At 40.7% G+C, this 16799-nt stretch overlaps 1 protein-coding gene across 2 annotated transcripts in view; it reads left to right on the top strand.

The window, feature by feature from the left end:
- The window catches only part of ABCC4 (ATP binding cassette subfamily C member 4), a 182880-nt gene that overhangs the window by 1014 nt on the left and 165067 nt on the right, over positions 1-16799 (top strand). For both annotated transcript variants that reach the window (XM_039337655.1, XM_039337654.1), the window contains exons 2-3: positions 14799-14909; positions 16588-16708. In XM_039337655.1, coding sequence (XP_039193589.1) covers positions 14799-14909; positions 16588-16708 — 232 coding nt within the window. The remainder of the gene's footprint in view (positions 1-14798; positions 14910-16587; positions 16709-16799) is intronic.

Raw genomic sequence — 16799 nt, 5'->3', positions numbered from 1 at the left:
AAACTCATGGGGGAGGTTAAAAAAAGTGAAGATGGCAGCTATGACCATGTGATCAAAGCCCCAGGGCGTCTTGGTACACTCCGGGGGGGTAAAAAGGGGGCAGTGCTTTGATCTCATGGCTGTGGCCATCTGCCCCACTGGGCTGGGAATGCTCCATCTGGGGCAGGGGTAGGCAACCTTGGCTCTTTTATGACTCGTGGACTGGCTCAGGAATTCTGAGAGTTGAAGTCCACGAGTCATAAAAGAGCCAAGGTCACTTCCCCTGATTCTGGGGTGTGAATCTTGAAGAAGTTTGACCAGGCTCATTGGTCAGATCATCTCTTCTTTGCCTGAGCAAGTGCACAATCCTTTGTAAAGCATGTGTGTCATGTCCCCTTGTGTGTAAACCTGGAAGGTCATACAGGTAGTCCTTGACTTACAACTGCCATTGAGCCCAAAATTTATGTTGCTAAGTGTTAAGTGGGGTTTGCTCCGTTTTACGACTTTTCTTGCCACAGCTGTCAAGTAAGTTACTGCAGTTGATAAGTTAGCAACCTGGTTGTTAAGTGAATCTGGCTTCCCCGTTGACTTTGCTCGTCAGAAGGAGGCAAAATCACAGGGCCTTGGGACACAGCAAAGTCACAGTCATTCTGCTTCTAGGTCTTTTTCTTCTATTCTGCTGTATTTTTTTCTTCTATTCTGCTGTATCTCCAGCTATAGCACTGTCTACTCTCCAGACTTTTTTTTGCCTTTCTTATCAACAGTTATTAAGTCTGGGGTTTTGTGTGGCACATGCTTGTCTGTTTGAATTCTATAGTGTTATGGTCAGTCTACAATCAGCCATTTCTTCTTATTAAGCACTGTGCCATCTCACACATACTGCCTTACGTATGTGTATTTTTACTGTATTTGGAAGAAAATTATACTGACTTCTGTAGCAATTTCTACTAAGAGCATAAAATTTCAGTGCTAAAATACAACACAGTAAGGCGATATCCTGTTATTATTAATTGAATAATTATTCAATTATTAATTGAACACAATGTTTTGCAAATGATAACTGATGCATTACTTGGGCAATTGATGTAATTTTTGGCTGCATTAATTTTCTATAAAATAAAGCTATCGTTTCTCAGTGTATAAATCCAAATTATAGTTAAGAAGGCCACTTTGCTTTTTTATTATATCGGCATTAAGGGAACATTACTGTATTTCTGCTTGTCTTTTCATGTAGTAAGATCAAGAAATAAAAGTAAAAATACATTGTCTTGCTGGATTGCAGTTAATCGATTATGTACTTAGAAATTTCCTGAAGTTAATAGTTAATGATTGAAGGATAGTATTGTCCTGTGATATGTTTATAATATTTGTTTGGGAATCATACGCATTCATTACTTGATTTTCTTACACAACACTAAGATATTCCAATACCCTTTAACAAATAGTATGTCATTTTCAAAAGTCAGAATGATGTTTGAAAAATGCTAATTATTCACCTATGTTTAGTTTCCTATACTTAAGCAAGATTTTGTTTTTCAATTCCAAGAAATCTTGGAGGATGCTTCAAACTATTCAAATCGGAGTTTAGGTCTGGTGTTGTAACTGAGCACCCTCAATTGCAGTATACAGTGAATTACCCTTCTTGGATGAGAAGCAAAAGAGTTTCAAACAAAAACCAACAAAATCCAGTTTCCTTTAGGAAAAAGCAACTTTGGAAAGCCATGACCTGATTGAGAATCTCCATAGGCATGGTGAACTAGTCACACCTAGAAATGGATTGGAAGTGTGCCGATTCTGGTAAAACTGAAGAATTTATTGCTGGATGAATGAGAGAAAATGAATTTAATCCAGACAAAACAGAAGGATTATTCTATGCTGTTCTGTTCTGTCCTGTCCTGTCCTGTCCTGTCCTACCATACAACCTTATATAGCCTAGTTATATCAATAAGTTTGTTTAAACTGCAAGTAGTTCTTGCTTATCAAAAATAATTGGGACTGGGAACTTTATCACTAAGTGATTTGATAGTAAAGAACAATGTCATGCAGTAACTTAATGATGGCAATTCTGGCAGCTCCAGTTGCTATTGTTGGATGAAATAATAATAATAATAATAATAATAATAATAATAATAATAATGTTAGAAGGGACCTTGGAGCTCATCTAGTCCAACCCCCTGCTCAGGCAGGAAACCCTATACCTTTCAGACAATTGGCAGTCTAGTCTCTTCTTAAAAACTTCCAGTTTTTAAAAACTATCCTGCATAGTTGCAGCATCTAGTGGTCACTTGGTACCCAATTGTGACCTCCTGCTGTCTTTCCCATTGACTTGTTTTGTTGGAAACAACAGCTAAGATTGCAAATAATGATTACACGATTGTGGGATGCTGCAGTGTTATAATTGCGAGCTAGTGGCTGAGCACCCAGATCATAATCGCATGACTTCAGGGACACTGGAACGATTGCAATGGTCACTGAATGACTGGTCTAACTTTGATCACTGAATGAATGGTCGTTAAACAAGGTCTGTCTCTATATACTGAAAGGTCAGAAGCCGTGTAAGTGAGTGCAGAACTTTGGTTGTTGTACCTGCAGTCTGCCAGACCTGCAGACTGCAACATCACTTTGTTCAGCTGCAGTATGTGGGCATTGCCTTTACTTTCAGTAGAGCAGAACATCTGCAAGTTATGAGGGCATAGCAGATTCTGCTCAGAAAAGGAAGAATTAATTCTTGCTTTGGGAACTGTCAGCTTGCTCTATCCTAGTATCCAATGTGAGTTTATCAATGATTTGTTCCTATTTTTAATTGCTTCAGATACTAAAGTATATTCCATCTCTTGGCATCTATCCAAGAGTTATTAAGGATCTTAAAGCTTTGTAGACCTACTAACTTAAACATGCAACCTGTCTCTACATTCAGTTTCTGTAGGGAGGAATGAATCGTGGCCAGTGTAATGTCCATTTTTAAGAAGGGCTGCCAGGGAGATCTAGGAAATTATAGGCCTGTCAGCTTAACATCTGTTCTGTAAGATTTTTATAAAGATAAAATTACCAGATACATGGAGACACCGACTTTTCTCAAGGATACCTCACATGGCTTCACTAAGGGAGGCCCTGTCTAGCTAATCTACTAGACTATTTGAGGATGTTAATAAATATATGGTTACAGGTGAGCAAGGAGACATAATCTACTTAGATAAAAAAGCCTGTGATAAAGTCCCTCATCAACAAGGTCTCAGCCAATTTAACACAGGAGTCTTCAAACTTGGCCCTTTTACGACTTGTGGACTTCAACTCCCAGAATTCCTCAGCCAGGCAGAATTCTTCAGCCAACCTGGGAATTGAAGTCCACAAGTCATAAAAGGGTCAAGTTTGAAGACCCCTGGTTTAACATCTATGGAATAAAAGAGGAGATCCTGAGGATAAGCTAAACTAAGGTTTAGGAATAAAAAAGCAAAATAAATACATGGAAATTTTGTTCAGGGGAAGATGAAATTAGTGGAGCCCCTTGTGCTCTCTTCTAGGGCTGGAATATTTTAAACTATTTATAAATAATCTGGAATCAGACATAGCTGGTGGAACAGGCAAGTTTGGTTAAGGTATTAAGATGTTCAGGATGGTTAAAACAGTGGTGGCGAACCTATGGCACGGGTGCCAGAGGCGGCACTCAGAGCTCTCTCTGTGGGCACGCGCGCCGTTGCCCCAGTCCTAGACCTTCAGCTGGGTTTTATAAAACCTTTTTGCTTTAGGCCTCTGCCGCCATGTGCAAAAAAAAAAAAAAAAAGGTTCAATCACGCAATTTCAAGTTCTCGCGGGAAAAAAAAAAGATTTTGCAAAGTTGGAATTGATTGATTGAACTTTTTAGTCCCACCCAGTCTGCCATTACCACCGCAGCCATGCCTATCCAATGAGCCACGCCCAGCCAATGGGCCATGCCCACCCAATGGGCCACACCCACCCAGCACCCGACGATGCATAACTGGGTTTTGGGTTGCAGTTTGGGCACTTGGTCTCTAAAACAGGGCTTTTCAACCAGTGGTACGGGTACCACCTGTGGTACATTGGCACCTGGCAGGTGGTACGTGACCATCCTAGAAAAGTGGTAGCGAGGCACGGGAATGAGCTGAACCGGTGACAGCACCGCACAAGCCTGAGCGAGAGATGGCTGGAGCTGCAGGGCTGTCAGGGCTCAGCGGAAGCGCCAGGATCAGTACCAGGCTCCAGCTGTAGCTCGGCGCTGATCCTGGTGCTTCTGCTGAGCCCTGAAGAAGCACCAATCAGCTGGAAAGCAGCAGTGATCCTGGTGCTGCTGTTGAGCCCAGAAGAAGCACCGATCAGCTGGAATGTTGCAGCCTCTCCAGGATTTGGTGATTTACATTCAGATGCTTGGCAACTGATTCATATTTATGACGGTCATAGTGTCCCAGTGTCATGTGAAGTGACCAAAACCTGCTGCAACAACCCAGCAGATGGGGGGAATAAAAACCAAACACCCCCACCCCACCCCCACTGCCAATCCTCAACAGAAATGCTCACAACAATGAAAACCTCAGACAGGAGAAAGAGCACCGTCGGGCGCTGTCTTGCTCGGCTGTGGCTTGGGGGGCACCTTTTTCAGTGCCATTGTAACTTTGAACAGTCACTAAGCGAACTGTTGTAAGTCGAGATCTACCTCTACTTTATCACTTTTTTCCTTTTTTGGGGAGGTCATCAAGTTTTTGACACCCTGCTAGGTGACTGGTGGTACTCGGATATTGCCATATCCTAAAAGTGGTACATTGGGTGAAAAGGTTGAAAAGCCCTGCTCTAGGCCCTTTTACAGTTTTGAAGAATACCAACTGATCTTTAACAATCTGCATATGGCCCAGAATAGACTTCCAGAAGCAGCATCCACACAGAGAACTGGTTGTTCATATATTTGAATCCCACCACTAAGTAATACTTGTTTGATATAATATAATTTTTTTTGCAAGCTTTATCCACTTTTAATGGATTAATTCTTAAACAAGTAACTCTTTATCCTAAAACTTGGTTGAGCTAATTTATGATGTTGAGTTTTATTTTGGCATTCAATTGTAAGTGTTACATTGTAAATTGAACTGAAGTCTTTAAAGGCAAAGTAAATGTTACATATTTCAAAGAAGCAAATATGTTCCATATGTTCTTATCTTCCATGTATCAATTTGGGCTTTAGAGCAGACTTTAATCCTCCATGGACAGATGCATTGTAGTTCAGCCCCAAGAAACGAGTAAAACTATCACTTCACATTTCTGTTCTGTTTTAAAGAAGTGCAATTTATATATTTCTGCTAGTCTAAAAATGTTGTATTTAGCTCAAATATTAAGGATTCTTCAATGTAAGTTCCAACACTGCTTTTCCCTACTGGTAGACTAGGATTGCTGATGCCCTTCTAGCCCTTCTTGTGTGTGAGTCTAGGGCAGGGGTAGGCAACCTTGGCTCTTTTATGGACTTCAGTTCCCAGAATTCCTGAGCCAGCATGGCTCAGCTTGGAAACTTTCCCTTTCCCCTCAGCATGGCTAGCTCAGGAATTCTGGAAGTTGAAGTCCATGAGTCATAAAAGAGCCAAGGTTGCCTACCCCTGGTCTAGGGTAAAGCTTTGCAAAAAAACAAAAAACAAAAAAAACCATTCCAGATATTTGCCACTATTTACCACCATTGCAAATTTCAGACATTCTATTTGTCCAGCCTACAGAAATTGCCATATCATATCAAACAAGTACAGGTAGTCCTTGATGTACGAGCACAACGGAGCCCAAAATTTCTGTTGTTAAGTGAGACATTTGATAAGTGATTTTGCCCCATTTCACGACCTTTCTTGCTATAGTGGTTAAGTGATTAACAGCTGCAATTATCAATCAGAATAGAGCTGGAAGGGACCTTGGAGGTCTTCTAGTCCAACCCCTTGCTCAAGCAGGAGAACCTATACCATTTCAGACAAGTGACTGTCTGGCTAGTAACCTGGTTGTTAAGTGAATCTGGCTTCCCTATTGATTTTGCCTATCAGAAGGTCGTGAAAGGGAACCACATGGCCTTGGGAGACAGCAACAGTCATAAATATGAACCAGTTGCCAAGCATCTAAATTTTGATCACATGACTAGGGGGATGCTGCAAAGGTTGTAACTGTGAAAAGCGATCATAAGTCGCTTTTTCAGTGCCATTGTAACGTTTAACAGTCGCCATAGGTTCGCCACCACTGTTGCAAGTTGAGGACTACCTGTACTACTGGTAATAAATGTCCAACTGTTAAGAATCTAGGACAGTGGTGGCGAACCTATGGCACGGGTGCCAGAGGTGGCACTCAGAGCCCTCTCTGTGGGCACGCGTGCCATGCCCCGGAGATGGCAACCGTCCCTCTTCAACCAGCTGCCTGCTAACTCGCCGAGGTCCCACGTGGCTGGATGCATCCCAGCACCCATGCTCTCGCTGGCCTCTGTGTGCGGGGACCTATGGTGTCAGGCAGCAGCTGCTCCAGCCCCTGGCTCACCTTGCCCTGCAACAATAGCACCCCTGCCCTGCCCTGCCTCGCCTCACCCCTCAGGACAAGCCTCCTACCCACCTCCCCCCCTGCCAGAGACCTCCTGGATCTCTCCCAACCCTGCCTGGCCCCCACAGGCATCTCCCACCACAAGCAACATCAAGGTGACCATGTCTACCTTTGCCACACCCACCCAGTCTTCTATGACCACCACAGCCATGCCCACCCAGTGGGCCACACCCACCTGGCACCCAGCAATAAATAAGTGGGTTTTGGGTTGCAGTTTGGGCACTCGGTCTCTAAAAGGTTCGCCATCACTGATCTAGGACATTGATGCAAAAGATGGCAGTTGTTCTTGGTTGTTTGTTTTTTGTATTTGTGGCTTTTTAATTGCTGTTGTGAGTGACCTAGAATGGGATGGAGTAAATCTCAGAGCAACATCCCTTACTCTGTGGAGTCTTTCAGAGCAAGGCCTTGACTGGAAAGGGAGCATGGGCAGAATGGTACCCAGCAATTGGGCTGGAGTGGAACTGGAATGGCAAATTCTATGGCTTAGACCAGGGGTGTCAAACTGCCAGCCCACGGGCTGGACACATCCCAAAACCGCGCCCACCCCATTGCCGGCAATGGAGAAAAAGCTCCGATAGTTTGACATGCCTGGCTTAGACTAGAGAAAACCACCACCACCACCACTACCATCATCATCATTGACAATAACATCATTATCATCCCATCATCATCATCACCATCATGGACACTTTTTATCAAGCGGGATCCATTCTATGACTGCCTTGGTCCACCTGCCATCAGTTCTTCTTGCTATATGACCAGCCCATTTCCATTTCAGTTCTTTTACTCTCTTGATTTTGTATACTTTTGTTTGTTCTCTAATCCATGTGCAGGTCTTTCTGTCTTGTCTTGTGATGCTGAGCATGCATCTTTCCAGGGCTTTTTGCGCCACTCAAGACATTTGTATTGATTGTGAGGTTAGTGTCCCTGTTTCGCTGGCATATCTTAGAACAGATAGAGAAAACAATTGAGTAAGTTAATTTGGGTGATGTCTTGAGGGTAAAGGAAGATCACAGAGTGGAATGGCTCATAAATCAGAGTGCCAAAAGTGTTGCCCTCCATAGGCATGTGCATTTTCTTCCAGTTCCCAAAGCTCTTCAGCATGCTGAGGCATGAGCCTAAAACCATACTTCGTCCTCAGAATGGGCAGGTCCTCAAATATTCAGCCCTGCCTTAAAGCATTTTGGGGAAGTTAGGATTTTGACTGGAAGTGCCTTAAATCAACTCACTTTTGAATACAGTCTTTGAATAGCCCTTGAACCAATGGAAAATGTGTTCTATCTCAGAAGCCATCACAGATCTTCCCCCTTAAATTTTAACTAAAGGCTGATGGGGCAGCTTGCAATATTGGTGTCATCTACATTGACCTCCATTTTTGTTCTTCTTCTTTACCTGTCTTAGAAAAAATGCTAAGAACACAGATCTTCTGCTTGGGTGAGAGAGAGGTGGTTTTTAATGTGTGTGTGTGGTCATGCATACATTTCTGGAAATGGCTGCTGGAATAATTCTTGGGTAATTCATTGGGGAAAGCTTTCTGAGCAATAAATCAAGTTAACATGAGTAATATATGAGAGAGATGATTAAAGGAAAACCCCCTTTGAAATGATTGTTAGATTGTAGAACAATGTAGTTGTGACCTATCAACTGACATTGGTTTAGAAATGCAAAATGAAATTTTCATACTTCCTTAATTTATGTCACTTTTGAAAATAACAAGTAGCTTAATTCCCACCCATCCCTCATTTTTGAAGCTTTTTAATGAAAGTCACAAGAAGATATTGATTGCAGTCTGTTTGGCTCACTGCCTCTAAGAACTGAACATCACATACTGTATTTTCAAGAATAGCCATGTGTCAACTGAGAAAACTTTTTGTATATACTTCACATCATTTAAAATACTGATTTCTGCCACACACGTACACTTTTATACCTTTTTATTTGCAGAATTTATTCTTTTTTAAGATCTGTATTTGCCAGTCAGAGAGTAAGGATAGCTACTCCCTAGTAGTAGCAGAGAGTAGTAAGGGTTTAATCTGGCAAAATTCTGTCTGCTATGTGAAAGCAAATCAAGAACTGATCTCTGACCGAATTGTTCTTAGGCTTAGCCTGAAAATGTAAATAAGTCATATAGTCTGGACTGGAATAATTCTGGAGATTGAATACACTCCAAAGAATAGCTTTTGTCCTGCAGAGTTTATATAACACTTTAAAATGTTTTAAGTGTTGCACAATATCTTGAGGCATGCAACCATCTTATTAACTCTGGCTAAGTGAAACCCTAAATACTTTCAGACAAGGACAGTTCATTCAGATTTTTTCTTTATTGGTCATTGCAAATTCAAATAGTGGTTGTGTGCCTGAAATAGGAAAGAAGATTATATAATGTTCACAGAACATTATGAAATAGCATACAGTAGTCAACAGTGTAGCTAAGATTTTGTCACTGAAGTAGGGAGTTCCCTAGTCTATAGATCCTTAATGAATCACTAGAGCAGGAGCAGCTTTGCTGGCTGAGGAATTCTGGGAGTTGAAGTCCACAAGTCTTAAAGTTGCCTAGGTTGAGAACCCCTGCACTAGAGAATAGTGGAAGCAGTGACAGGCTGAGTATGGCAAGGATTCCCAACCTGTGGGCTATGGCCCACTAATGGCCCATGAGGGGTTTGCAACTAGACTGTGGAAAGGGCCAGCGAGTGTGCGTGCGTACATGCATCCTCACTTGTGTAAGCAGTGGGCGAGCGTGTGAAAGCGTGTTCCATTTGTGTGAACGGCATGCCACTTGTGTAACTAGAGCTGTGCATGTGCACTCACGCTTGTCGTCGCTTGGGTGAACTATTCTACCCCCCCATTAGTCCACAAAGCCAGAAACATTGGGAAACTCTGGAGTATGGGCATTTGATTGGCTCTAGTGTGTCTGGACCCACCAGAAGAGCACCTCTCTATTCTTCAGATTGCTCCTCCTTTGCGCTTTCGTGCAGCAGGAACAATTTCAATTATCAAGTTTATTTATTACTATTTTATTAAATTTGTAATCAGGCCAAAGCAAAACATGATAAAACTTAAAACAAAACAAACAAAAACAAATGAGGAACTAACATCAACTTTCTAGGTCCATTACAAGTAACCAAGCATTAATTAATTACACACCCTATAGGCTCAAATTGCAGTTGTGAGTAGTCTAGACCTAGCCCTTTTAAACAATACTTGCAATTGAGCAGAATTTAGTAACTTCAGTAGAAATTTTGATAAATTGATCTGCATAATCTCCATATTGGGCCATCATGTGGTAACATAACAAGGGGGTATATTAATTCACAGCACCAAATGTGACATAGTACAAAAACAGCACAGCAAAACATGTAAAAAAAAAGTCTAATGGCTTCATCCAATTATAAACAGGGACATCCAGATTGGGGGGAAATCCTTGAATTTCTGTTGGGAAAATGCCAGCCAGGCTGGAAGGTGGGATCAGGCAGGGAATTATCCTTGAGTCCTTGCACCGTCCCAAGAAGCATAAGCCCCTCTCCCCATCCACAAAAACTTATCTGCTTGTTCCAGAGGAACACAACATCTGGGAAGATTCTTGTGAGAACTATGAAGTTGTATGCTTTAGCTATTTATGAGTGGTGCTGGTTGTTTGCATCTAATTTCCCATATAATACTTTAGAGGATAGGGACTTAAAACCTTGCTTAACACTCTTATATATGAGGCAAGAAAGCATGTTGGGCAAATGGTTAAATTGTTCAGGTGAAGAATGGATAATCTTCAGAGACATCCAGGCATTAGAGAGGACATAATCCAGGCATTAGAGAGGACATATTGGGTGCAGCCATTGGCATTTTATACTAATTCCTATTTATTAACTGTTTTCTCTATTTTATCAAGTAATGTATACAGTACCCCAAAGTGATGGGGGGAGGGGCGGAAACAGTATTGTTTATTATCTCCTTTGCTTTTCTATAGGTAGCTCCAATTTTGTCCTCTAGGGGAAAATAAAAATTTCTTCAAGGGAGGGAGGCAGAAAATTCTATGTACAGATAATCTCATATCTTACAACTTTAGGATCTTTGGTGGGGGGGGGGGTGATGTGGGAATGGAAATATTCCATCCTGGCATTGACAGAATTTGAGCAAACCCCAAGAAAATAGACCATATTCTCTAGACCAGAGGTCCCCAACCTTTTGGGCACCAGGGACTGGTTACATGATGATAAAAGGTTTTTCTGCTGACCAGAGGGGGTGTGGTTTTGTGTGCTGCCTGCATCCTGCAGATGGGACTTTGCTTGTTTGTGCGGCCTGGTTGCTGGCATGCCGAGGCCTGGTACCGGTCCACGGACCGGAGATTGGGGACCCCTGCTCTAGACTGATAAAATTTATGACGCACCAAAATGCAAATGTCTTTCCTACTAGATGCCTGGCATCTATACATTCAGCCCTGTTGTGTTTTTATTTCCATGTAGAAAGAAAATGAGGAATTGGTTGCTTTATATGGCTTACAGGCTGTAGAGTCATGCAGGCTGAATCTGGAGGTTCATAACTGACTGAACCTAACCTTGCTTTCTTAGAAGTAAAATCTCCTGTGATTTTAATTTTGGTATAATTAGTTATATATTGCCCTTAACAAGTTTATTTTACTACTTTAGGATTTAAGATTTAGGAGTGGAGCTAAGGAAGCTGCTGCTTCCAGAAAATTATCCTGATCCATTTCACTCTGCTTATAATACAGTAATTGCTTTGGATGACTTCCCAAAATTTAGCTTGGTACAAGGCCAGAGAGCCTAGTTTCGGTTTGCATGAGATAAAATTATCTTAATCTTGAGCCTAAATGCATTCTGGTAATGCAGGATAAAACTTACTAGCTGTGTTTATCTATTTAACTTTATTGCGCTCATTAACCAGCATGAGAGAATTGGTATTCAAATATCCAAAATTGCCAAAACTAAATAGACAATAGGACAGTTAAGAAAAGAATATACAGAGGGGAAAAAAAGGGCTAAAAGACAGTATTACATCAAAATATGTTAAAAGGATTGCGCTACACCAATACAACAAGAAGAAATTAAAACTAGCAATCTGGACAATATATACTTTGAATAGCAGTATAAAATAAAAATAGTATACAGTCACACACACAAACACACACAAGGAGGTATACAGTATTTGAAAATAAAACAATGACAAGTTGACTGGTTTTGAATGACGCAAATAGCCCATTACTTCCTCCCTTTCCCCAAATTTTTCTGCCTCAGGATGGCTGTGGCTGATGAGTTGTGGCTATTTTTATATCTCCAAAAGGAGACTGAAGGCTGCCATTCCTCTGCCTACTTTCTGCCTTTTGTTCTGGTCCTCCCTTCTTCCTTCCTCACAAGGGGTTGAGATCCACAGTGATACAATCAGAGAAGGAATCATCATGGACAGACTCAGCAAAATAAGTTTTTAAACCTGATCTCTTCTTGTCTCTGACTCTCTGGCACTTGTGGATCTTTTTTTTTTTTTTTGGTGAGGTCCCTCTGATATCAGACTTGAAATTTAGAAGAGTTAATTAAAAGCTCTGTAACTTGTTTTCACCACACACAGAAAGTTACTCAGTTCAGTTCAACTCAACTCAGTTCAGTTCAATTCATACAGCTTCCCATTTAGCAGGAAACCGGCCAGTGAATGAAATAAAAGCACAATACTATTAAAACAAACAATCCAAAAAACCCCAAATCAAGAGTCCAATGAAATCTCAATTCCTACTTATCACAATCTCGAGTGTCAGTGATTAATATCCTTTGACTGGAAGGAAAGTAGCACCGAACAAGTCTCTTCTCTATGATCTAGTTACCATAAGTGAGTTGCATGGAGAGGATCCAAGTTTCTTTCTCATGTTTCTCTATAAATAATGTTCAGCACTATAAGCAATTTATTCTGGAGGCTGAGGGGCTTGAAGTTAGCTCTTTGAATTATCCAGGTTTTCAGCATCTAAAATCCCTTCATCTTTTGCTTGCATCTGGCCTGTTCCTTAAACAAACAAGTTTTGTTCTGTGAATGATCTGTTGCTAAAAAACAAGTTATGGTTGATAACCCAGTTGGAATTGATAACTCCAATGCACTGTACAGAAAACACACAGACTTTTAATTTTTTTTTTGCACACACTGCATTCCAAAACATCCTTTTTATTATAGAAAATATACAGGAGGATGAAGGTGCTGGTATAGAAAAAACCATGCAGGATCACCATTTTCCTGACTTTAGACAGTCAGCCACATACCCATCTTGCTAAGGGAGAATTTTCAGCATCTAATTCTCCAACTTCTTTGGGTCTGTAGGATTCCTATTCTTTTTTGTAATTATTGTATTCAGCCATATACAAAGATATGTGAATGCTTGGTGTAGGGCTGGAGGGAGACAGAAAACTTGTGGCCATGCTGCCTTGGGATTGCTGGGAGTTGTAGCTCAAGTACATTTGGTGATCCTTTTCTTGGAAGAAGCAAAAGAATTAGACTCAAAGGTGTTTTGTGTGTTGTTATCTTTCCTCTACTCCTATTTCTTGGAAATAAGAAAAAATACCAGCCAAGTCAGGGAAGCATAGCCCAAAGCAATGGCCTAGTACAGGCTGGCTGAGGAATTCTGGGAGTTGAAGTCCACAAGTCTTAAAGTTGCCAAGGTCAAGGACCCCTGGCCTAGTAGAAGGGGAGGGAGGGGGTTGTAAATGCTTAAAACAGTTGCTCGGGAGAAGGCACTAAAACATTGCCTGTAATAGTTCATTGCTTGTAATATTTGAAGGAGCAACTGAAAGTCTAAAGGGCATGCTGTCAGAAAGGCTTTTGAATTCAGGAAGAGAACTGAAAAACTATGCAGTTTGAGTAATGATTGTCAATTCTTCTTGCCCTTGGGTCAGCAAAGATTGGTTCAGCAAACAGAACACATATAAGAGTAGAGAGAAGAAATGCCAGGTTAAAGCAATGTGTACTTATCAGGACACTAAAGTTCATTTTGCTCTGCATACTCCTTCTTTTTTTTAATGATTTCCGGGTTGTTGAGAGATTCTAGATGAAAATTCGATAGAAAATTGAAAAAATGTCTTAGTTTGGGTATCAGCAGTTCAGGTACAGGATTGAATACCTAATGCTGTTTACCAGTCTGTGCATTGAATCTGATGATAATACCGTGTTTCCCCAAAAATAAGCACCTCCCCTAAACTAAGACCTACCCTGATTTTTTTAGTGGGAGGCTAATATAAGCCCTACCCAAAAATAAGCCCTAGTTAGGATCCTGCCTACTCCGTCCCACCTCGCTGGGACAGGAGGCTGTGTGGCACATCGCGCCACTGCCGCCACAATGAGGTGAGGCAGGTGAGGGAGGGGGTGGAGCTACCCCACACATCCCACATCCACTTACCGGTACTTCAGCCCCCCCCCCACCAGCCCATTCCCTGAGTCATGGGATCACCTTTTGCAACCTGCTGACAAGCAAAGTCAATAGGGAAGCCACATTCACTTAACAACCACTTTTACTAACTTAAACAACTGCAGTGATTCACTTAACAACTGTGGCAAGAAAGTCGTAGAATGAGGCAAAATTCACTTAAATGTCTCACTTAGCAATGGAAATTTTGGGTCCAATTAAAGTCGCAATTTGAGGAGCTGATTGTAGTCGTAAATTGATCAGCAGAGACCAAAGGCAAACTAGAAAGTGTACAGAAAAACTATCCATACCAAGCAGGTGCTCCACTACCAAAGCAACAACGTACTGTAGATGTCCTTGGCAGATATTTTAAAAAATGTTTACAAAACAACTAGCATTATTAATGGTCTGTGGCTAATCTAAAAATACTAGCCCTCCTAAGGTTACAGTATTAAGAATCATGGCAGTGAAATCCAACATTATATGTTTGTCATCCACTGTTATTAATGCATTGTTAACAATTCATGTTTTGATGAACATTCCTGATATTTGTAGAGTGGCTTCACATAACACTTTCTCCTCCCAATTTATTTGTAACTTCTAAAATCCCCCCCCCCAAGCATTTGATTGTAGCTTTATTATGGGCATCCTCTCTAAAAGTGTGTTTTTATTTTTCTGACTGGGTGAATTAATCTTAAATCTTTTTAAGGAGATGTAGCTGTGGGTTATGAGAAGGAAAGGGAGAGAGGGAGAAGGAGAGGGAGAGGAAAAGAAAAAAAGAAAGAAAAAGAAAGAAAGAAAGAAAGAAAAGAAAGTGTATCTCTGTTTTGTACAATAATTACATGGAGAGTAATCTTTCTTTTGACAGCTGGCTAAACCCTTTATTTGTGATTGGTCATAAACGGAAACTAGAAGAAGATGATATGTACAAAGTACTCACTGAAGATTCCTCTAAGGTGCTTGGGGAAAGGCTGCAATGGTATGTAAACCCCAGTGTCTCAGTACAAATAATTTAGTCTTTTTGTTTTTTATAGTCCAATGTCAATAAAGGTAATCAGAACCAAATTCCATGTGAAGGAAGAAGCGGACAAAAGAAAGACTGAGATTGAAAATTAGTGGGGTGGTGGTGGTGGAGGAAATGTGCATGCATGGCTACATGCACACAAAAAGAAAATACAGTCATCAGTTGTGGCCACTGCTTGCAAAGAGGTTAGGTCTAGAAATCAAGAAAGGACTTGTTATTCTTCTCAATGCAATGGAATATTGGAAAATAACAATCTTAAGAGAAATAGGACTTCGCCCAACCAAATTTGGAAAAACTAAGTTAAAAATAATTGGCAGGGGATGTGGAGAGAAAAAAAATCAACTCACCTTTCTCCAGTCTGAACCATGGAGAAGATCTTGGAAAAACCATCTAAAAACCATTAAGAGGACAGATGCATAAGCATGCTTTGAGCCCAAGATAGTGAGAAATTATTAGAGACCCAGACTGGTTACCCTCGACTTCCTGATGTGTAAAAGAGACAGAAGGCAAAACAAAGACTTGTGCATTTCTGTTACTGTAGCCTTTCTTAATAAAGTAAAGTTTTAGTCTTCTTGTGGAATCTGCTGCCTGATCTGGACAACCTTGAAGGGCTGATATCAATGCACTCCTAACTCTGTAAGTCTGTTAGGTGACTGCATGGACTGTTGTTGACTTTGCTGTTCTAAATCATCATTCTTCCTCTTTCCTGATCACATGACCCATCATGGTGCCCTTAAGTGGTGTTCCTCTTTTTTTCCTTAAGTTATTATCATTTTACAACTTAAATTTTATGCCTTTGCCGAGGTTGCTCTTTCTAGATCCAAACATGATGCCAGGAAAAATATTGAGGTGCAAATACTTTGCCTTATTTATTTCTGAGTAATGTAGAATCTTCTTGAGTTGAACTTGGCTCATGGTGACTTCTGTTGGGCTGGAAAGTATAACAAGGAAAGCCTGGAAAGTGTGGCTTCTGGATTCTTTCCAACAGCAACAGTAGAGAAGCCACCACCTATTTATTGATTTCCCCCCCCCTCAGATTTTCCAGTATAATCTACAGCCCTTGACCATCCTTCCATATATTAAGCAAATATGAATCTATCTCAGCTTTTCAGGTAGGCAAAGTCAAGAAATGAGCATGACAGGGATTCCAGGAGTGCTGGAAGCCTGTCCAGATTTCTTTTTGTCCTGTTTTATAGTGACAAAATCAAGGCAGGGTTACTTTGAACTTTTTACCCCATACTCTCCTATAATTTTGTCACAGAGGCCTCCCTTAACAGCTTGTTCATTGCTTCCATATCCCAAAGTCAGCTCTATAATCTTTTTAAATCTGCTAAATTTTATCAAGATCAGTCAAAGTTAGTTAGGAGCTATCATTTCCTATGACTATTATCAGTATGAATAAGCACCATGGACTTACCTTGAAATCTTTGCACAAACCTTGTACAAGTTGTGTGCCTCTATACTTCTTTACCTTCACATGCTTCAGATAGTTTTTAGGGAGATTGATGTTGGGCCTATCTCACTATAAAAGTTACTATTTTATGACCTGACTTAGCTATAAAAAATGCCTGAACCTAACATATATTGAATTCTTTCTGATTCTTTCATCTAATTTTAATTCTTATATTTATAGGTACTGGGATAAAGAAGTGCAAAAGGCTGAAAAAGAAGCAAGAACCCCACATTTAACTAAAGCAATTATACTTTGTTATTGGAAATCTTATTTAGTGCTGGGTTGTTTTACATTGGTTGAGGTAACATATTCTAAGAGATGTACTATTAAAACAAATCTGCAAGCAAAAATTGTGAGATGGTTATATTAATGTGTTATGCACCATTTGTTAC

The sequence above is a fragment of the Crotalus tigris genome, unplaced genomic scaffold, assembly GCF_016545835.1.
Source record: "Crotalus tigris isolate CLP2741 ecotype Arizona unplaced genomic scaffold, ASM1654583v1 scf7180000017685.4511686, whole genome shotgun sequence".
Taxonomy (NCBI): domain Eukaryota; kingdom Metazoa; phylum Chordata; class Lepidosauria; order Squamata; family Viperidae; genus Crotalus; species Crotalus tigris.
Note: the sequence above shows the minus strand (reverse complement) of the source record. Positions and strands in the feature narration are given on the sequence as shown.